At 58.1% G+C, this 22,107-nt stretch overlaps 1 protein-coding gene across 2 annotated transcripts; it reads left to right on the top strand.

Annotated features, from left to right (window-relative positions):
• The first annotated feature begins 576 nt into the window (after positions 1-576).
• ARID3C (AT-rich interaction domain 3C) lies at positions 577-20,325 on the top strand. Of its 2 annotated transcripts, none has more exons than XM_061376531.1 (8): positions 577-801; positions 1,473-1,811; positions 12,807-12,879; positions 16,595-16,778; positions 16,974-17,218; positions 17,503-17,772; positions 17,950-18,039; positions 18,886-20,325. In XM_061376531.1, the coding sequence occupies exons 1-8, from the start codon at positions 763-765 to the stop codon at positions 19,026-19,028; spliced, it is 1,383 nt and encodes a 460-aa protein (XP_061232515.1). In that variant the 5' UTR covers positions 577-762; the 3' UTR covers positions 19,029-20,325. The 2 variants fall into 2 exon arrangements, with proteins under 2 accessions (XP_061232515.1, XP_061232514.1); XM_061376530.1 differs by having other exon boundaries at positions 12,807-12,885.
• Positions 20,326-22,107: the final 1,782 nt, after the last annotated feature.

Below are 22,107 nucleotides of genomic sequence, written 5' to 3'. Positions count from 1 at the left end.
TGGCTGCACAAACACACACACTGCACTATTTTCTCCCAGCACTCACAGGTATCCACACACAGACAAACCCTCTGTGTATGTGTGCAATGGGTTCAGCTCTTGTATACGCATCTACAGATCCCTTGCACAAGACCTTACACAATCCTCTCTCCCCATACATACATGCATGCACCCCTGGACACCCTACACACCCCAAATGCACTTCCCTCTCCCCATGCATACATGTATACACCCTTGGACACCCCGCACACCCCCCCTATGCTCTCCGCTCTCCCCATATATTCACCTCCGAGCACCCCACTATGAACTCCCCTCGCATACACAAACCGCTTCCACTCAGCCCCCTGCACCCCCGGCCCCAGCCCCTCCCGCGGCCCCGGTCAGGGCTGCCCGACCCGGCGGCTCTCGGCAGACCGGTCCCCGAGGCGATCCCGCGGGGCTGCCGCAAGCCCAGCCCTCCCCGGATGACTCCCTTGACGTGCGCTAGCAAATGGGAGCGGGGAGGGGTGTTGCTGCCTGCGTGCCACTTGTTGCAAAAGAGAGAGAGAAAAAAAAAAAAAAAGGAAAAAAAAAAAAAAAAAGGAAGAAAGAGAGAAAGAAAGAAAAGAGGAAAAAATCCCACCCACCCTCATCTGCTGCGGAATAAAAGAAATATCGGCGGGCGCAGCGCCATGTGAGCGGCGGGCCGGGACCGGGCGGAGCAGCCGGCCGTGCCCCCCGGGACGGCGGGGCGAGCCCCGGGCGGCGCTCGGAGCCGGCGGCATGGTGGAAAACCCCAGCCTGGCGGCCAAACCCGCCCTGGTGAGGGACGGGACCCAGCGGAGGGGCCCCGGTAGCGCGGGGGTGCGAGGTGGGAGCGGGGTGGGGGCACCCCCGGTTGAACGGGGAGCGGGGTCCCCGGACGGAGCGAGAGGAGGGTCCCGGGAGGAGAGGGCACCGAGGGGAGAATCTCCGGTGGGAGCGGGACGGGGTTCCCGGAGGGGCCGGGGCTGCGCGCGCTCGACAGGAGACGGTTCCCGGTGGGACCGTCGGGGCGGAGGTCTCCATTGGGACCGGGGGGGGAGTCCCCGGTAAGACTCGGTCCTCGGTGGAACCGCGGCGGGGGGTACCAGCAGAGCACGGGTTCCCATGCGGAACGCGGAGGGGGGCTCCCCGCAAGACAGCGACGGGGGTCCCGCGTCGGAACTATTCCCTGTGGGAGCGGGGAGGGTGTCCCCCCCGCCGAGCGGGGATGGGGTCCCGGAGGACCGGGTCCCCAGTAGGGCAGAGTGCCGGGCGGTCCCGGCGGGACGGGCAGCCCCTCCGGCTGCGGGTACCGCGCCCGGTGCGCCGGCGGCTCCGCCGCCAACTTTTGGGCAGGGCCCCCGGGAGCGTGGGGGAAGAGCGGGTGGAGTGGGGGGTGCTTCCTCCCTTCCCTCCTCCTCCTCCTCCGGCGGCGGCGGCAGCGCTGAGGCCGTGCCCTGTGCCCGCAGCCGGCCGCCCCTCCGCGGGGGCCGGGGCCGGCGGGGGGGCTGCGCTTGGCGGCGGTGATGGAGAGCCTTCAGCGGCAGCAGGCGGCCCGCCTGGCCCGCGGCCCCGACGGCGCTCCCCGACGGCCTCCCGCTGAGCCCGGTCCTGGCCCCGGGCTGCTGCCTGCCGCCCCTCGCCGCCGCCCGGCCCCCGACCAGCGCCCGCCGCCCGCCGCTGCTGGGGAGGAGGAGGAGGAAGAGGAGGAGGAGGAAGAAGAAGAGGAGGAGGAGGAAGAAGGGGAGCCCCGGGAGCCTCCGCCTCCCCCACACCACGAGTGGACCTACGAGGAGCAGTTCAAGCAGGTAGGAGGCATCTGCCACCCCAGCATAGGCTGCTCCAGGCAGGCATCCCTGGTGTCTCCCACGAGCTCAGGGTTCAGCCCTCCCTGAATGGATGCTGCTTATACCCCCCACTACCCCCTGTTTGTGTCCCACCCTAAATGTGCAACCCCACTGTCGCAAGCTTCATCCCTGTCCCACCCCAGGCATCTGTTTCCTCAGACGTTTGCCACCCTAAATGTGAACCACCCAGTCTCCCTCCACTACCCCCCAGTTCTCATCCCAGGCAAGTACATCAGTGAAACCCAGCATCCCTGTCCCAGAGCCCTTTTCTGCCCCACATGGGTACCCGCATGATATTCCTCATTACCCCTGTCCCTGAGCCGTGTCCCTATCCAACAGTCATCTTCATGTGCTCTCCATCTCCCTGCCACCGTCTCCTCCATCTCACGCGTACTTCATGTCCTCCATCTCTTTGGTGTCCCCTGTGCCTGTCCCCATGCCCCACAGCGTGACAGTGTGCCCAGTGTCCAGCCCCCTGGTACCCTGTGCCCACTCTGACCCATGCAGGCTCCATCCCTGGTGCTTTTTGTAATGGGTAAAACAGTGTTCCCTGTTCATGGAGGTTTTTCAGAGACAAACAAGGGCAAAGGCTCTAATGCATGGTTACCCCAAGAAGCTGGCGGGCCAATGAGCCAAGTTCCTCTGTGTTTCTGAGAGGACCAGGGTATATTACGGTTGGTCAGTGTGGCACATTGATTTCTCATATTGGCTGGAGGAAGCCGTGTGTCGACCCTGTCACCTCACTCATGGTGGGTGTAGGGAAGGCTCCCGTGCCATTGAGATCTGGTGCAGGGAAAAGGCTCTGGGGACTTGCATATAGGGTGAAGGAAAGGCCTGTCTGTATTTAATGTGTGTTTATCCCATCCGTGCTGCCCTGGTTTGCATGCAGTGGGTGCTTCTCTGTACAGGGTGTGAGTGTGGACAGCACGGCACCAGGTCGGGTTTACGCTTCCCGTGTGCTCAGCTTGGTTGTGGAGGGAGAGAGCAGTGACAGAGATGTCCCTGAGCAGCTGATGTGTGGCTTTTTAGGATGGCGCTCTCAGAGGGCAGTGAGGTGAGGGGACTTCCTGGCTCATCCACAGTGTTTCTGGCAGGAAGGGATGAAGACAGCAGCAGGGACCCGACTTTCGGGGGGTGCTTCGGGTCCATGCCGCTGCCTATTGTGTTATTCAGAGGGGCCAGGGCTCATTCCGCTGTGCTGCGAGGCAGCAGGCAGGGGTGCAGGCAGGGCATGGGCAGCATGTGCCCTGTAGCTGTGCTAGGGGTAAGCCGTTTCCCCGCAATCAAGCCGGGGAGGTGCGGGCTGTGTGAGCCTCCCAGCCCCAGTATCTCGTCCGGGAAGTGCTGCGTTACACCCCGCCGCACCGAGAAAGGCGGACTGTCCGGTTCCCGGGTCAGCCCGGAGGTGGGAAGCGGCTCCTCCCTCCCCGGCTTTACGAGGTGAAAGCATCCCCGGCATTTCTCGTCCCTAAGCCTCACGCCCTGGCCCTGGCGGGGGCTGCCCTGGCTCTCCATGCGGGGCAGGAGCAAAGCCGGCAGTGCGGTGTGAATATCGGGAGGTGGATGGCAGGGGATAAACCCTGCCCTCACTTCCCAGGGTGAGAGCTGGCTTCTTCATTGCTTGCTCTACTTTTTCTCCAACCCTGCTTGGCAAAGTGATGTATCTGTATCCCAAAGACCCACACTGTGGGCTTCCTACATGGTGGTGTATCGCAGGTGACAGTGGGATGTCCCTTATGTTCAATACTCTAGGGACAAGAGGCCCGAGTGCCTCTGGATGGCTTATATGGGATGGGACAGAGAGAGGGGAAAGGAGTTTCTAGGACCAGCCCTTCCTTGCCTTTGCGTGGGGCTGCCTCGTCTGGAGCAGCAGTTTGGATCAGGCTCCGGTGCTGGCTTGCCTTGGGGTCTGCAGGGTGTCTGTCACTCCTATCTCTGCCCTGTGATCATCTGGGAGGGGACATACCCCTGCCTGGGAGGGACGTGTGTCTCCCCTGGCTTCCCCCAGGCTGCAGGGCTGTGCCTTGCCCAGCCTGGGGAACAGGTTCTCTGCTCTCCGCAGGGGCTGTGTTGGGAGGGTGTCCGCGCCCAGCTTTCGCAGGGGCTGTGATGTGTGGGGCACGGAGGGCAGCACATGCCCCGTCACAAGCTTACGAGGCACAGATAGTGTGGGCATGGGGCTGTGTTTCCCACAGGGACACCCTGGATGGCACTGCTGGCATCACCTGGGATGGGTCTGGGGTCTGTCATCTGCTGGGGGGCAACAGTTAAGGGAATGGGGACCACCAAATGCAGGCTGGTTTGCAGAGGGTGGGTTCTCCGCAGCAAGGAGGGGGCTGTGATGAGGATAGGGTGGGAGGTTGGTGCAGGACCAGCTGCTCAGGGTTTTACACGCAGTGCGGTGGTGCTAAAAATGGGAGCAGAGGGTAAGGTTGCAGCGCAGAAACCCATTGAGGGTTAATAGGCAAACACGGCTTCAACCCAGAGGAGCATTTTGGGGAAATATCCCTTGTGTTTGCCCTTGTGTTATATATTTCCTGTGGCGCCGGTTTGGGGGGACTGGCAAGACCTTTGCTCTGATCTGGGAGGGCTGCTGTGATATTAGGGGGTTGTAAGACCCCCTCACCCCTGCCTCTTGCAACAGCCCCCGGCGCCGGGCTATGTACACTTGATAAGGACATATGGGTAGAGCCCTGGGCAAAGGTCCAGGAGGTCTGCACTCAGGCTACAAGGCAGACCTGTCCCCAGGACCGAATGGGGTCTGACTGTGCACTACCCATGAATACCCCTTCCATGGGGATGGGGATGCTGCCGTGCTGCATCATGTTTGACTCGGAGGGCACCAGGAAGAGACTGGCACTGCTGGTGCCAGCTCAGCCCCATATATTCAGCTTTTCTCACTGGAAATCATGCACATACATAGGGATGTGTGCCCTGTTTTCCTCCAAGTGATGGAACAGCAGCACCCAGCTCTTCCTTTTTTTATCCCCCTGCTCTTCCCAGAGGTAGCACTGCGGGAAGGCTCAGGGCAGGAGCATCTCAGACATCTGGGTTTGTGTCCATCTTTCTGGCAGCAGAGTGTTTGCTGGCAGGAGGGTGCCATCCCTGCCAGAGCCCCTCCGGCACATTCAGACCCATCTGGTTGCAGTTGGGGTGCATCAGTACCCCCCTGGAGCTCCTTCCTCCCTGTTTGGGAGCAGGAGGGGGACGGGGAGGAGCCCCAGCCAGTGCTTTGGGTAGCCTCAGTGTTTAATACAGAGACGCAGCGGTTTGCCAACATCTTCTGCCAGCCCTGGTGTGGCTGCTCCTCCTCTTGCCATGGTGCTGCTCCTGGCCTGTCTGCCCCCGATGCTGGCAGTCATCTCTTGCACCCACTCACCCTTTATATATATTTAGTGAGGCTCATTGGCTGTGCCTTTCAAAGCCTGGAGGAAAGTGCTTTGAGTTGGCTGCAGCCCTCCTTGTGCCACAGACCTCAGCCCTATGCTTTGGGGCCATCCCAAAATGGGGTGGCAGGGTGCGTTCCACACCATCCTGCCTCTGTCCCCATTCCTTTCTCCTGTAGGGCTGTCCCTGCCTGCAGGAAATGGAGGTGGCTCAGGAGGGGGATCCTGGGAGAGGGAGGTGGTCTCCCTGCTCCAGACCCCCACCCCCGCCAGTGCATCTTCAACCCAGCTGCAGCAGTTAACAACCGAAGGACTCCCAGAGCTAAATTAGAGGGTCTCTGGTTACAGCGCAGAGCTGGGGGATGATGGACGTGGTGTTTGCTCTTGTCTGTGTCTCCCCGGAGGTTTCTCACCAGCAAACGTGCAGGCAGAGCTCTGGGACCACCTGCATCGGGGAGGTGGTGGAGGCGGCAAGGGTCAGTGTGCTAATCCCCTGCAGCGGCAGCTCCGGCAGCGCTGGCAGCGCAGTGAGTGCAGGGGCACAAGGCAGGAGCTGCTGGTGTATGGCTGGGGGTGCATATGGAGGTGTTCTATGTGTGTGCATGAAGGGGTATGTATGCACCATGCATGTGCCCACATGCATATGGTGTGTGCATGCATGTCTGAGCATACCTGTGTGTATGTACAGGGACACATGTAGTGTCCCAGTGTGTGTGGGCACTCCTGTATGTGCATGGACCAGTGTCTCCGCATGTGGATCCATGGGTGTTTGAGTCAGGGTTTGGGGGCTGATGGCCCCTTCAAGGCCATCCCTATGCCCCCTGCCCCAGCCCACAGTGCTGAGCAGTCCTGGTGGGTGCCCCCAGGGCTGTTCCCAGCCCCACTGCAGCCCTGGGGATGCTGAGTACCTCACTGGCTGCTGCGACACCATCTCCCAAACGGTCTCAATCCCAAGCTCTTGGGACCTCCAAATAGGAAGTGTAAAAACTAACCAGAGAGAGGAGCATTGACAGAAGCTCCACCGTGGCTGCCTCCCAGCTACTGCCCCAGAATCGGATGTGAGGAACCTGGGGAGAGGCACCCCTTCACTGACTTTGCCTCTGCTAATCCACTGATTGGGTTAATACTGGAGGTAAATACCCTGTGCCTTAAGCACTGTGGTGGGGACATGGGATCTGGCCCCACAACACTGCCCATGGATTTTTGCAGGTTCATGAGGGTATGGGAGCAAGCTCAGCTGTGTGTGGGGTACATGTGCATAGAGGTGCATGAGTGTGCAACAGGGAGAGAGTGTATAAGGAACGCATGAACATGCACAGGGGTGAGTGTGTGCTGGGAAGGTGTGCTCAGGGGCTGCATGAGTGTGCGAAGGATGTACGGGGGAATGCATAGGAGATGTATGAGCATGTACACGGTGACCTGTGCACAGGAGGAACATATACAGGGGATGTGTGAGCATGCACTGGAGGTGTGTATGTGTGCATAGAGTGTATAGGGGATGTGTGAGTGTGCACAGGGTGGGGGGGGGGTGTATAAAAGGTGTGTGTGGGTGCACATGTTGTGGGAATGTGCACAGGATAAATGTGTATGTGCAGGAGAAGTAAGTGGTGCATAAGTGTGCACAGGAGTCTCTATGAAGAGAAAGAGCACATCTATGTCTGTGTGGGGTGCTGGTGCTGGGGGGTGTCCCCGTCCTTGGTCACCCTGGGATGGATTGAGGAAGGATGAGGAGGGAGAGGCAGGGATGGAGGGGAAAGCAAGGGTGGAGGAGGAGGCGGTGGCATGGCAAGCACCACGGGTCAGCGAGGTTAACCCGAACAAATCCCCTCATTGACTCCCTGCCTGCTCAGCCATGAACGAGTAACAAGGGGCCGATCGCGGGGGACAGAAGCTCGCTGGGAGGCAGGACCCTCCCTCCCCTGTGCCACAGCCCCCAGACAGACCGATGTGGGCCCGATGGTACCTGCGGTGGCACCATGCGGTGTGTTTCCTCTGGCTCCGGCCCTTAGGGAAGCAATGCCAGTGCCCCGTGCCTCGGTTTCCCCTCCTGCAAAGTGTGTTGAGGAGAAGATTAGGGACCCTGCGAGCTCCTCCTTCACCCCTGGGCCAGGCTGTAGGTACGGGGACTGCTGTCCCAAGGCCAACGCTGCCATCAAACAGTCCCCAGCCTTGAGCGAAGCCGGGTTAATGTTTGCAGCAGGCAGCTCTCCCAGCAGCGGCAATGCCCGCTGCGGTGGGGAAGGGGGGTTTTAATGACCTGCTGGATCCGCCACATTATCAGTGCTGATTAAACCTGCTGCTCTATAAAGCGCCGTTAAATATTAAGCATGATGAAAGGCTTTGAGGGAGAGCCGCGGCGCTGGGACAGGGCTCTGGATGGAGTGGTCCAGCCACAGCAGTGGGGTTGACTGCTGAGGCTGGGGTTGTTGGGGTGAGCAAGCACCCCTGGACCCATCAGGGCTGTGGGATCAGGAGAGCAGCCCCCTTCCCCTGGAGCTGGCAGCACCTTCGAATGCAGCCGGTGTCCCAGCAAAGCCATCCCATAACCATTAACTTATTAACGACTGGTGGCGGAGGCGAGTGGTGGCTCACAAGGTCAGGGGGTGGTTTGTGCCCGGCGGGGAATGAACTGCCCCCCAGCTCTAGTACTGGGGAGAGGAGGGAGGGCATCCACAAACCCTCGGCTCCTTTGTGTGTGTCCCGTGGCTGGGGGGGGCTCTGACTGTGGACACTGTTGGGGGTCCCTGCACCGCAGCGTGCACAGGGCTGGGCATGCATTGGGAATAGCCAGTTCTTGTGATTGTAAGCATGAAGGGTAAACTGAGGCATGGGTGGCTTTCCTGTCTCCCTCTGTGTCCAGCCTTCAGATTGGACAAAGCCTTGGTGACAAGGTGTGAGGTGTCCCTGCCCATGGCAGCGGGTTTTAAGGTACTTTCCAACCCTGACCATTCCATGATTCTATGCTATCAAGACAGAGAGGACACCCCAATGTCTGGCTGTGCGCCATCTCCGTGGGATAGGAGCCAGGGACCCCAGCTCAGAGGTGACAGTGGTGCTCAGGAGGGGTGCAAGGACCCCAAACCAGTCATGGTGTGGTGAGGTGTGGGGGGGGATGAGCATCAACTGAGCTCCCTGCGTGAACAGCAGCCAGATAGAAAAATTAGCAGCACGCTAATCAATGTGGTGCATATTAAGCGGCTCAGGGCTGGGGGGGGGGGGGAGGGATGCAAAGCAGGGGGGGAACCAAGCAGGGTCGGGGATCGATACAGCTCGTATTAAGTGGATTAAATCCTGGCTGCCGATCTGAGCCCCTGTTGCCAGCGGGAGGTGGCAGCTGAGCAGGAGCTGCGGGGGGTCCCGCTGCTATTGCTCTCCTTGGTGGCAGGGTGCTGAGGGTCCAGGGGGACAGGGCAGCCCTGAGAGGCTTGAGGGTGCGTTATCACCTCACTGCATCCTTTCTCTAAGGGATCAGCTGGGCTATGGGGTCCCAGCTCCATGAGAGGCATCTTCTGGGTGAGTGAGTGAGAGGTGCTAATGATGTTATTTAATCGCAGCGAGGAGGAGGGGCAGGAACAAGGTCTATTCGTATCCCTTTAATAAAGCATGTTCGACCCGCTGACCTCTAACCTGCCTGACAAGCCCCGTTATCCCCATCCCTTAAGGAATAAAGATGTCGCCATGGCAATGGGATGATGGGAGGGAGCGGGGTCCCTGGACCTGAGTATGGGTATGAGGACATCCCCCTCTGGTCCTGCACCAGCAACCAAGCGGTGGTGTTGGGTGGAAGTAGGATAGTGCTGGGGGTGCTGTGGTTTTTGGGGGTGCGAAGCACTGTGTTTGGGGTCCCCGAGGTCAGCAGAGCAGAGCCGTGGTGCGCATCGGTGGTATATTGATCCCACGGCTTGACAGTTTAATACTTCTGTTTATAGAGGAATATAGTTACATCGATGGCGTTAAATGAGTTACTAATTATATCAATACAAACATGATTAAAAGGGTCCTTGCTCATAGGTCACCGCAGGCAGGAGCCACTGCTCATGTTGCACAACTGCTCTGGGGCAAGGCCTGCTGGACTGCTCTGAGGTGCAGGGGGGGCTCTCAGATGATGTGTGCCCCTGCATGCAGGGTTTGGGGTGTCTGTCTCGGGGGGTTTGCCTGTTTGGGGTTGTGCATGCCACATCTGGGGCTGTGCGTGCCCATCCAGGGTTGTGCCTGCCTGTCTAGAGTTGTGCATGCATGTGTGGGGTTGTACATGCCCATGGCATTGTGAGTACCCAGCTGGGGTTGTGAGTGCTTGTCTGAGGTCGTGTGTGTCCATCCAAGGTTGTGCATGCACATCTGGGGTGCATGCCTATGCAGGGCTGTGCATGCACATCTGGGGTGCGTGCCCATGCAGGGCTGTGCATGCACATCTGATGCTGTGGATGTTCATGCAGAGTTGTGTGCACCTATGAAAGGCTTTGTATGCTCACCCAGGCTTGTGCCTGCCCACCTGGGGTTGTACCTGCCCATAGGAGGCTGTGAATAGCCAAATTCCTGTGTATGGATTTGTACCTGTGCAGGTTGCGTATGTATATACATGGTTGTGCACACTCGTGTGATGTTCTGTGTGCCCATGCAGGGCTGTGCATGCTTGTGGAGGTTTGTACATGCCCATGCAAACTTGTGTGTGAGGCTGGGCAGTTGTGATGTGCCCCTTAGATGGTCAGTCCCCAAGTCAGGCAGGAGGGAACCACAGTACTCACCCTGCAGGAGAAGAAGCAGGGTGAGTGGCAGGGCTCAGAGCCCTGGGTATGGGATGGAGTTGGCTTCTTCCAAGGGGTTGGGGCTCTTTTGGGGTCCCTCCTGGCCTGATAGCTGTAGCAGACCAGCAGACCACTACCCATGCCACCACCCATGTGCCAATTCTTCAAAGTGGTGCTTGGATCCCATAGCCAGCCTTAACTGGGACCCAGCCCACCCCTCATCAGCAAGAATTCCCCCAAACCACCTCCTCTTCCACCTGAGCATCCCCAAACCCGATGGGATGCCCAGTGCATCCCCGGCACACCAAAGGCTGCTGGCTGCTCCCTGCTACTTAGGTCTGCTCTCATCTCCACTTAAAAGCCGACCTTTGCTCCCTGTTTGATGTAATGTGTCTTTGCATCCCTGTACTCTGCAGATAAAAGGTTAGAGGTTAATAAATGGTGTAAAAATAGATTCCACACTTAGAAATCACACGTTTTGCGGGTTGGAGGCAGCGGCAGCACGGGTGGGATCCTGCCTTTTGTGGTGAGAGGAGAAACACAAGTGACAAGGATGTAGGGGGCCACCGGCTGGGTTGAAGTCAGTGGCTTCTCCCTGCTATGGGATAGGGAGTGGTTGCTGGTTTGGGGTGTTTGCTCCTGCTTTGACAAGCCAGGAGACTTCAGGGATGGAAACAGGGTTCTTGTGGAGCCTTGGGGGTAAGAGCCCTGCTGCAGGCAGGGAGATGCATGCAAAGCCTGGCTCACACAGCCTCCCTGGGCAGAAATCAAAGGAGCCCCCCTGGAGCTCTTCTCTGAGCCTGACCTAGTTACTGTAATCGATGGCTTGAGGAGCTCCGGGGAAAGGGCAGGCAATGAGGAGTGGGCACAGAGCAGAGCAGGGAGGACCACGGTGCAGGGGAGGCACAGGGTGATAGCACTCAGGGGTCAGGGCATCCTGAGAGCACTCTGCTGCAAGGAGGGGGCACAGATGAACAGCACCCAGAGGGTGAGGAAGGGGCAGAGAGGGACTCAGAGCCAGACCATCAGCACCCATGGGCCTGGTAGGAGAATGGCATTAGACTAAGTTAGGGACAGACATTTAACACCTATCCCCATGGGTTAGATGGGGGTCTGTGTTAGATGTGTCTGTTCAGTGATGGGAACTGTGGGGTGTGTGTAGGAGCATCCCTGCATCTGTGTCCCCCCAAGTCCTCCAGGTCCCTGCATTCTCACCTCCCTACCTTCCCATGCCCCTGCATCCCCAAATCCTCGCATTCACGTGTCCCCACCATGTCTCTGCATACCCCCCCCCCCCTCACATCCCCACATCCTTATAGCCTGACATCCCCACAGCAAAGCTCCCTTTATCTGTCCAGTGAATGATGTGCTGTGTGGAGGGGGGGAGTGCTCCTGCTCTATTGGTTTTTAACGGCCTTTTCCAGCACAATTGTTTTTTAAACGACTCAATTTTGTGCCTGACTTTGTTTTCCAGCTTGCATTTCTTTGTATATGTTTTGGAAATCCATTCTGGACTGCTGAGTTTTGTTTCTTTTCAATGGCTTTAAATTCTTACCGGGCTTGCTGGGAGGAATTGGTGTCTATAGCGCCTTCGATTGGTGCTAATTTTTCCTTCATGTGCTCTGACTTTTACTGCTGGGCCATCGATCTGGCGGGCTCCAATTTGTCATGGTCACCTAGGCACTGTGCTGGAATCAGGCGAGCACTGGCTTCTGCACGGAGCCGGTGCTTCATGTCCCTGATGTAAGGGCTTCACTTGCCTCTGCGGTGTCCTCCATCAGCCCAGCCTTGTGGTCTGTGTCTGTGTTTCCGGACCCGCATCCATCCAATACCCATAAGCATCCTCACAGCTGAATGTGTGCATCTGTGTAACCATGTGCACACACAGTAGCTTGCACACACATCAGCGCACCCACAAAGTTGATGGGACACACACAAGCACCAGTGCTGGTGCTGCGCTCATCACTTCATGCTCATGCACTGGCAAACAGTGCACACACATCTGGCTTTGCACACACACACACACTGCAGGAAGTCCGTGTGCTTTGTGGGGACGTGTCACTGCCATGCTCACACCATGGTCCCCATGCACAGCTGAGGAAGATGGGTTTGGGGTCCCCATGCCCAAGAAAAGGAGGAGGATTTGGCATCATGGCCCTTTGAAGAGGCACCTATTGCTGTCCTTGGCCATCGATCAGGCCCCGCATCAGGGTGACACAGCCCAGGCTGTGCTAATCATGTTGTCAATAGCCCTGTCACCCCGGTTCAGTATGGCAGCCTTTAGTGCTGGCAGCTCCCACACTGGCACCCATGACATGGTCCTGCTGGCTCACCCTGGGATGGGTCCAGCATCCCCACTGTGCAGGTGCACTGTGTCCCTTCAGTGAGGATGCTGATCCCATGTGGGACATAGTGAGCGCAAGCACTGGACGGTGCCATCAGGATGCTGAGCCCAGAGCAGGGCTGAGTGTCCAAGTCCCAGGGACCTGCCTGGGGAGAACCTGGGATTTGCTGCTGTCCTGTCTATACTGGCATCATCTTCCCAGGGGGAAACAGTCATCCCTCCACCTAGGGAAGTGAGGGCAGGGGAAACTGAGGCACAGATGCAGCATCTCTGCAGCAAGGGTCTAGAATAATCAGTGGTGTGTGGGCTGCCCATGCCAGGCACAGGGAGAATACAGTGCTGCAAGCATGCAGGGTGCACTGGGGTGTCCTGTCCATGATAAAGGATTGTCTCTTATTGCTGGCAGAGGAGTCTGGCAGGGCCAGGGGTGATGCCTGGTCCTGGTACCAGCAGCACTGACTGCTCTCTTTCCTGCCCCCAGCTCTATGAACTGGATGAGGACCCGAAGCGCAAGGAATTCCTGGATGACCTCTTCAGCTTCATGCAGAAGAGAGGTAAAGGTGGGTGGCAGGGGTGGGCACCACTGGCACCCCTGCCTTGGCTGCTTGGGGGGGCTCGCAGTGCTCTGATCCACTCCCAGTCTCTGCGAGCCCCTCAGGTAGGTCCGGCAGTGCCTCCCATCCTCATCTACACATGCACATGTGTTAGCTAATACCCACCAGATTTGGCCCCGTTTCTATAGGCAGCACCCACCATGGGGTGCCTGCTGGCAAAAGGTTCTCCCTTGGGCCCCAGGGCTGGGGATGGTGGTAATGCCAATGCAGATGCCTGATAGCAATGCCTGTTAGCAATGCCCAACAGGGATACCCCTTGGTGACAACCATTAGCAACACCCATTGAGGTGGGCTGGAGGTGAGGATGGGGATCTGGACATCACCTTGTGAATGTTCCCCGAGTCCCCCTAGTCCTAGTGCAGGGCTATGGGGAGCAAGTGGGAGCATCAGCACTACCTTGTCCCCATCAGAAGCTAAAGATGCCCATTAGTAGGACATTTTAGTGCTGCCTGCTGGGGATGCACTAGGCAGTGCCCATTGGTGATGCCCATCAGCAGTGCCCAGTGAGGATGCTCATCACCAGCATCCTTAGGGATGCCCACAAAGCTGCACTGCAGGAGTGCAGGCAGTGTTCCTGGCAGCGCCAGGCACCTAGGGGTTAAGGGCTCACCATTCATCCCTGCCGCATTGGAAATCTTTGCTATCGGCTTGGGGGGCCGAGCTGGCTCCTGGGGACTCGATAAATGCTTTAACCTTCGCCCTCCCCGTCCGGGCCTGTGACAATTAAAAGTTGCCGAGCGCGGGCGTGTGGCCAGCCGTATTAATTAGAGCCTTTTGCTGGTGTGTGGATTAATGAACATGCCGCTCAATAGCCAGTAAACCCCAGGCAGAGGTTAATGCCGGGCTAATTAACGGGGGAAGGCTTGGGGGGGTTGTGTGGAAGCAGTGGGGCTGGCTGTGTGTGGGACAAGGGTGAGCTGAAAGGGGCTGTTGTCCCCAATCAGTGCGCATGGGGAGGGTAGTGAGGACATCTGCCCGCTTGGGGGGGCAGCAGTGGTCAACTTGTGGGTCACGCAGAGACCCCACAAATTCGTTTCACTCAGGGCTGGCACAGCCATGGGGCTTACACTGGAGGTGAGGATGGGGATATGGGTACTACCCCATGAGTGCCTCCCAAGTCGCTCTGGCCCTAGTGCAGGGCTTTGGGGAGCAAGTGGGAGCATCGGCACTGCCTTGCCCCCCTCCCAGCATCCATCAGACACAAGATTCATAGGCTGTTCTGTGGCTTCATTATCTCTCTCTCCAGAGCTAATTAACTCCCTCACCACTGGGGCTGGGGCTAATTAAGCAACCGCATGGTGGTGCGGGGAGGAGGGAGGAAGCCCGATGCTTCCCGGCTCCTCATCCCTGTGTGTCCGGCTGTCCTGCTCCTGTCTTATCTGTCCTGCATCTCCTCCGAGGGGGTGACCTCCCCCTCAGAAAGGCAGGCAAGTGTGAATGCATGTGTTAGAGGGCTGGATTTTACAGCCAGGTAGCAAAGAGAAAAGGGACAGAGGGCAGCAGGGCAGGGAGAGCATCACAGGGGTCATCAGGAGCGGGATGAGAAGCAGCACCCATGATACCAGCGTAAGTGCTTGCAGGAGCACACAGGGGTGCATGGGAAGGCAGCTGTCACCCCCCAGACTGCATCCCAAAGGTGGCAGTGGGACAATGGGAATAATGACCACAGGGTGAGCCCTAATGAAATGGGCCATGTCCCCCTGATGTCTGACAGGGCATTTTTGGCACTGGTATTTGTCAGAGGGGCTGAAAAATGGGTTAGGGACAGCCCTGATGAGTGGGGACTTCATGGCTCAAGGCAGGGACACCCAGCCCCAGTGGCACAGGGAGGTGATGGTATCACCCCCACCAGACATGGGATATAGGCTGCAGAGCACCTCATCCCCATGCCCCAGCCCCTGTGGCCCTCCAGAAATGGCCAACTGGGAAATGGAGGGAATAATCCTGCATTTGCTCAGCAAGGGTCCGCCATCTCCTTGCCAAGCTGAGGGCCCTGCTGATAACACGGGGCCATTAATCAATCAAGGAATTAATTGCAGCACCACAATGGCCGCATCACCTCCCTGAGCTTTTGTGCCGCTCTCCCCGGCCGGGGCTGGGGCCATCACTCTCCAGGGATGCAGACAGGTCCCTTTGTCAGCGGGATGGGCACCGGCCGCCCGCCCCGTGCAGCGCTGAGATTAATGATGAGCTCCTTTGGATAGCCACCATGCGTGGGGATGGGGGAAGAAGGAAGAAATCCATCGATTGGGGTGAGACCCAGCACACTCGTTGGCATGTTGGGGTGATGGGGAGCCCTCAAGTGGAGCCCCCATGAGGTGATGGGGATGGTGCGAGCAGCCCCCAGGCAGGGCTGGCAACAGAGTGCTGGCAGGTATCAAGTCAATATCTCTGCCTCTTTCCCAGGGGGATAAACTCCTCTCCCTCTTCCTGAGCAGCCGAACAACAGAGACACACACACACAAAAAAATAAGTTAAATGAACTCAGTAAAGGAATAAAAAGAGCTCATTTTTCAGGCTTATGTGAAGAAGCCAAGCCAATATCGAGGCCATAAATTAGGGATGCTGGAGGATGGCGGTGAGTGACGGTTTCGTTTGAGGGGCGAAGCACAGCCGTGACAGCCTCCCCTGGCCAAATGGATGGCTTTCCGATATTGCCTGAGCCCCGACACCCCGCAGGAGGAATAAATATGGGGTGGGATGGGACAGGATGGGATGGGATGCTTATCCTTCCTCTACCCTACTGCAGCCCTGAACCGCTGCCTGGACCATTGCCCTGAGGTGCAGTGGGGTAGAGTAAGGCTATGGGACTATTTGAGGGTGCTGGGAAAGTGGGGGGTGAAGGAGGTGTAACCAGACATGATGGCTATGTGGACCATTCTGGCCCAATGCTGGATTCACAGAGCCCTGGTAACCTAATGTCCCTTTGCCCCATGGCCTCAGGGAGGGGGGTGATGTTGAGGGACCAGGATCATGATCTCTACTGAGGGCATCTAAAGGGGATTTGGGGTCAGGTCTCTTGAGGCAGGGCACTGAAGGCCTTTAAGCAGTCGGGGAGGCTTTTGGGGAAGGATCTGTAGGTGGGGACCCCCTCTGGACTCTTAGGGAACTCCCTCTCAATGGAGCTTGGAGAGGAGTTTTAAGAGAGAAAACCTCTCTATAGGGCGATTACGGGATGAGTCCCTCCAGAAGGGAGGGGAGCAGTCTCTCTTCAGAGACCCTGTATAAAATTTGATGGAGTCTCTCTTTATGTGGCTCTGAAAGGGATACAGAGACAGTCCTTCTAGGATGCTCTGAGAGGTATTTGGGGGAGATGCTCTATTGGGAGCTCTAAGATTTGTAGAGGATAACTCTCTCTAAGGGGCTCTGGAAGAGGCACTTACTCATCCCACACTTTCCAGATGAGAGTGTACCCATCCCCACCAGCAGCTTCATCAATAGGGACCATGTGCCAGCATGCTGGGGTCTGCCCTGCTTATGGACATGGTGCTTCTCTCCATGCTTATGGGTGCTCACCCTCATATGTGTCTCCCCTTGTGGGGCAGCTGATACCCACACTAGCAGTGGGGACAAGGTGGGGACCATGTCCCCAGGGAGTATGGGTCCCCGTAGGCTCACCCAAGACCCTTTCCTCTCTTCTATGTGCGGCTGTAAGGGACGCCTGTGAACCGCATCCCCATCATGGCCAAGCAAGTGTTGGACCTGTACACGCTGTACCAGCTGGTGACGGACAAGGGTGGCCTGGTCGAAGTCATCAACAAGAAGATCTGGCGGGAGATCACCAAGGGCCTCAACCTACCTACCTCCATCACCAGCGCTGCCTTCACCCTCCGCACACAGTGAGCACCCACGCAGGGGCACCTACTGCCTCCAGTGTCCCACAGCCCCAAGTGGGGTCCTTCATGGGGTGTCCCAAAAGCGGATGAAGGGCTCTGACCCTTAGCAGGTGCCACCACCACCATGGTCCCTGCTCACCCTAGGGCTGGCTGGGAGGCGCATGGTGTGGGTCTCATCCTGGCTCTCTCCTCATGCAGATACATGAAGTACCTGTACCCCTATGAATGTGAGAAGCGAGCGCTCAGCTCTCCGGGTGAGCTCCAAGCTGCCATTGACAGCAACCGTCGGGAGGGACGGAGGCAGACTTTCGGCACAGCACTCTTCAACTACTCACCAGTCAGCACCCCAACCCTGCTGGGCTCCCCAAAATTGCCTCTGCCAGCTCTTAGCATCTCCACACACAGCTGTGGCCAGCTTGGCCAACTGCATGCAGTTAAGAAAGGTAGGTGAGGAGCACATATTCCCCCTGGCACATATCTCTCTCCAGGGATGGACACAACTCCAGCAGCAGGGATGTGCCATGTCTGCTCTTGCTGTTATTGCTTGGAGAAAACATAAATCCCTTTCTGGGACTGAGAAGGGTTTATATTTTTCCTGTCTTTGGAGAAGGACCAAGCCCAGAGTGGTGGCCTGCTTGCCCCATGTTAAAGGGATGGAGGTGGTACCAGCGGGGACGGTGAATGGGGTGGATGTGTGGGACGCACTGAGGTCTCTTGGTCATTGCAGAGGACGGCATGTTGGCAGCAGCAGTGCCGGGGCGCATCGCTATCCCGGTGGGACTGTCCGGCCACCACCTCGCAGCAGCCCAAGCAGCAGCTGCCTCACAGGCAGTGGTGCTGGAGCAGCTACGGGAGAAGCTGGAGACGGGGGAGCCTCCGGAGAAGAAGGTGGCCCTGACAGTGGAGGAGCAGCAGCGGCTGGTGCAGCACGCGCTGCAGCACAACCTCCTGGCCGTGGCTTCCCAGTTCCCCATGAACATCAAGATCTCCAACCGAGGTAGCGAGGTGCAACACCTCAGCTTGGGTCACCCCATCCCCTGGCATCCCTGCGGGGAGCAGCAGAGGCTGAAGGGGAGCATGGATGCCTGAAGGGGCCAGAGCCCCTCTTCTCTCTCTTGGGCAGGTTCTTGTTTCTGTTTCTCTTAACACTCATATTGGTATTTCCTTTCCCCAGATGACAGACAGGAGACCGCATTGAACCTGTCCACCAACGGCATTAGCAGTATCAACATGTCAATAGAAATAAATGGAGTTGTCTACACAGGTAAATAGAAGGGCCGCTTGGCCTGTGTAATTGCGGCCGGGAAATCCAATAACTTATAGCCACTGCCTGGCCAGCAAGTCCTTCCTTCAATCTGATGTCTTTACTATAAAATCCATTGTAATGAAGTGGTGGGGCCTGGGGAGAGGGGGCAGGAGAAGGAGGGGGTCAGTGAGGATGGAAATTGGCCCCCAGCAGGGGCTAGCAATGGAAGGTGAAACTGGGGAATGGATGGATGAGTGGATGGATGGATGGATGGATGGATGGATGGATGGATGGATGGGTGGATGAATGGATGGATGAACAGATGGATGGATGAACGGATGTATGTACTTGGCTGTTAAAGTACAAAAAAGGCACCCCGACTGTGGGGTCCTGCAGGCAGGGCTTGGATTTGGGGTCACCAAATGCTGGTATGCACAGAGAGTGACTGGGTGCAGGGGTTGACTGGTTGTAGAGCATGGTGTTGGGTGCAGGGGAAGATGTCGGGGTGCTTTGCCAGCACGGAGGCTTTGGGGCAACATTGTGCACCTACCTGGGTAGGCAGTTTATCCCATACCAGCCTGCTCCCTGCCTGCCCAGCTGAAGCACCCCCAACTAAAATCTATGGCTTTTCCTTCAGGACTTAAATATTTAAGGGGCTGAAAGGCCAGGGTCTCATCAGCATGTAGGGCTGCCAGCCAAACGGCCCTGCGCCACCCCACAGGCTGCCCCATGTGGGTGAGGGTGGCTGGGATGGGATAGACACCAAAGGTGATGGGAGGAATGGAGACCCCAGGGATGCTGGGGACCAGGAGAGCAGGGCCTCCAACCCATGGCTTGCCCTAACCCCTTGCTCTTGCTCTGCAGGCGTCCTGTTTGCCCGCCGGCCCCCAGCACCCCCAGCACCCGTTGGAGGGAGCACCCAGACCCGACCGAACCCCATGTCTGCCCCGAACCCACTGCTCCAAGCCCCCTCGCACAACCACACTCCCAGCAGCACCTCACCATAAGGAGAGATGCCCCTCACCCAATGGGGGGTCCCCAGAGCCTTGTTGGGGGCTGAGCTGTGGGAACCAGCTGGGACACCAAGGTGGGATGGGGGACCCAAAGGTGCCTCTTGCTGCAGTACTGAGCTGTGTCCGTGCAAGGCCGTGAGCACCCACATGGTCCCTTTTGTCCCTTATCCCCATGATTGGGGTCCCTCCCATGCGCATGCCCTTGGACATACGCATCTTCCTTCCTTAGTGCTGCCCCCAGGTAACACACCCCATACAGCTCCTGCCTTCCCTGCTGCCTGGGGCACCCCAGGCCCCGCATGCTGCATCCCCTACACACTGCAGCCCCTGTGCCCACATCACTGCATGCAGCTGCAGCCTCTGTACATGTCTTAATGGGTACACTGCATCCTCCATGTTGCCACACTTAGGGCATCTCTTATATACTGTCTCTGTTACACACATCTCTATGCACACTGTGTTCATTATACACACCCTTGATGCATACACTGCATCACCTGTACATTAGATCCCCTACACACATTCCCAGTGCACACACTGCATCCCCTGTATGCACCCTTGGTGCCCACACTGCATCCCCTATATGCACCCTTGGTGCCCGTATTACCTCATCCGTGCACAACCTCGGTGCAAACGCTTCATCCCCTATACTCTGCATCCCCTATACATTGCATCCCCTATACACTGCATCCCTTATATACTGCATCCCCTATATACTCCACCCCTTACCCTCTGCAGACCCTCCTACCCAGCCCTCCTGCGCTGCCTGGACTTGCTGCCCTCATCCTGAGGCACCCCCAGGGCCCTGGGTGCCCGCTGGCCACCCCAGGGTGGTAGCATCTCAGCCCCCCAAGTCCTCCCTCAGCTAAGGGTTCACCTTGGGGGGCAGATCCTGGGGAAACCGGTGGGACTGGTGGTGGTGAGATGTGACAGGTGGAAATGGGGATTATTGGAGTGGGAGTGGGGATTGTGCACTGGAAGGAGCTTGTTGGGGGGAACAGACAGGGCAGGGAGGCCCAGAAGTGCCCCCCACCACCAAAGACCACCCAGTTGCTGGGGTCCCCAGTTGGGGGGCGAGGAGACAGAGGGCACTCCGAACTACCTCGTTGGGGCCAGGCGGGCGCCTCCTCCACCCTCTCGCACCCCTGGGTGCCAAAGCAGGCGAGCGTGGAGCAACGTTCACCTCTACCTCAGCGCGGGGGGCCGGTGCTTGGTGCCGCCGGGCTCCCCACGGCACTCCCACCGCAGCCACGCGACTCTGTGTATCTATTAAAGGAAATGAACTGCTGAACCAAACCAGTGTGGACGTGATGGTATGCATATGCATGACATGGTGCTACCCGCCAAGGTCCAGAGCACAGGATGGGGACAGTTTGGGGGTGCAGGACACCCGCACAGCCCAGCTATAGTGCCTGAGGCTTCACAGCCCACATCACCTTTGCCTCCAGCAGAGGGTTGCCTCTGTTTCTGGGGCTTTGAGTTGGGAAAAGGTGCCACCAGAGCCCTCAAGCATGGGCTGGATCAGACTGAGCACCAACCCCAGCCATGCTAGTCAGGCTGTGGGGCTTCTTGGCCCCATAAGCTGCCCAGAGGCAGCTCACCCGTGGGAGGGATCACCATTAGGCTGCCTGTGTGAGATAAGGAGCATGGCTTTGGGGCTGCTCAAGCCATCGCCATGGGTCTGTGAGGTGGCACCAGGTGAGATGCAAGCCGCGGTGGGCCAGCCTGGCACATGGGTAGTGCCCACAAAGGGCATGGGTGACCCAGCTGGAGCTGGAAGACATGGACTCACACACATGGGTGCTCATGGGTGCATATATGGGTGCACATGGGAAAGCGTGGAGACGTTATAAGTCACCACACTCATACAGATTCAGCGGCATACACAGATTCATACTTGCACATCTGTGTGGAAATGCACAGGCTCACACGTGCACCTTTGTATTTCAAGGAGCACAGTGGGGGGCTCCCATGAGGACTCTGCCAATCCCAGCCATACCTGGCAGCCATGAAGCCAGGTTCCTATCACCCAAGGGGACAAAACCTCCTGGTTCACGGGTCACCCCTGGGGAGACCCCCCAGACACTCAGGGACACCCCCCAATACCTGTGAGGACACCCCCGGGCCCCACAGGGTGGTGCGGGCGCTGTCCATGGTGCTGCAGCGGCGCTGCCCGCCCCGGACCTCGGGGTAGCGGCACTTGGGGACACGGAAGGGGACACTGATGGGAACACGGATGGGGACACGGGACCCCTGAAGAGGATCCTATGCCTGCCCCTTTCCGGGTCTTCCAGAGGAGCCCTGTAGATGGGTATGAAGGTGAGGGGGTCTGTGAACAGCAGAGTGTGTGTGTTTGAGTGTACACGGGGCTGCAGTGGGGTTCCCCTCTGTGTGTGTGTATTTGTGTGTCTGTGCGTGCCCCAGGCTGGTCCCAGGGTGTTTGCTGTAGGGCTGTGAGACAGCTAAGAGCTGGCACAGAGCTCCTGCAGCCACGGCACAGCCTGGCACAGCACGGGGAGCAGAGCCGGAGTGGAATCGATGCAGCCTTAATTGGGGTCTCATGTCCCCTGTCACTGGCAGGCAGTGCTGGCCACAGCTCATCGAGCGCCAGGGCCCTGGGGAGCCTGGAGGGCACACGAAGGCCCGCATCTCCACTCATTACACAGCTCAGGGGGCGATGTGTATTGCCACTCTCCCTGGGGGGCTCGGAGACACAGCTGCTGTCACCTGAGTAACCAGCCCTGATTGATGCCCGCATCCCATGTCCCGCAGGGACTGTAATTGAGCGGGAAGCAAGAGACGGAGGATGCAGGGATGATCCAGATTAGCAGGAGTGCTGGATCTGGCTTCAGAGCTGGGTTGGGGGCAGGTGGCTGTGGTATCAGTATCACTGTAGGGATAGAGACAGGGTTGAATTCCTTCTCCCAGCCCCAAGGAGCGTGGGGCAGATCTGTGGACTGTCCTGGGCTGTGGGCAGTCAGTGCTGTGCTTTCAGCCCCATTTCAAGGCTCCTCACAGGCTGGATAGGACTCTAAAGGTTGGATGTCCTCCAATCCCAAATACCCCCAGTGCC

Source organism: Neopsephotus bourkii, unplaced genomic scaffold (genome assembly GCF_033783945.1).
Source record: "Neopsephotus bourkii isolate Nb327-2 ecotype Australia unplaced genomic scaffold, CSIRO-AGI_Nbou_v1 NB_1721, whole genome shotgun sequence".
Classification (NCBI taxonomy): Eukaryota; Metazoa; Chordata; class Aves; order Psittaciformes; family Psittacidae; genus Neopsephotus; species Neopsephotus bourkii.
Note: the sequence above shows the minus strand (reverse complement) of the source record. Positions and strands in the feature narration are given on the sequence as shown.

Excerpts from the sequence above, each read along its gene's own strand:
- ARID3C (XM_061376530.1), top strand. The coding sequence starts at position 763 with ATGGTGGAAAACCCCAGCCTGGCGGCCAAACCCGCCCTG. Across the intron at positions 12,886-16,594 it reads CATGCAGAAGAGAGGTAAAG|GGACGCCTGTGAACCGCATC; the intron begins GTGGGTGGCAGG and ends TGCGGCTGTAAG. Across the intron at positions 17,773-17,949 it reads CATCAAGATCTCCAACCGAG|ATGACAGACAGGAGACCGCA; the intron begins GTAGCGAGGTGC and ends TCCTTTCCCCAG.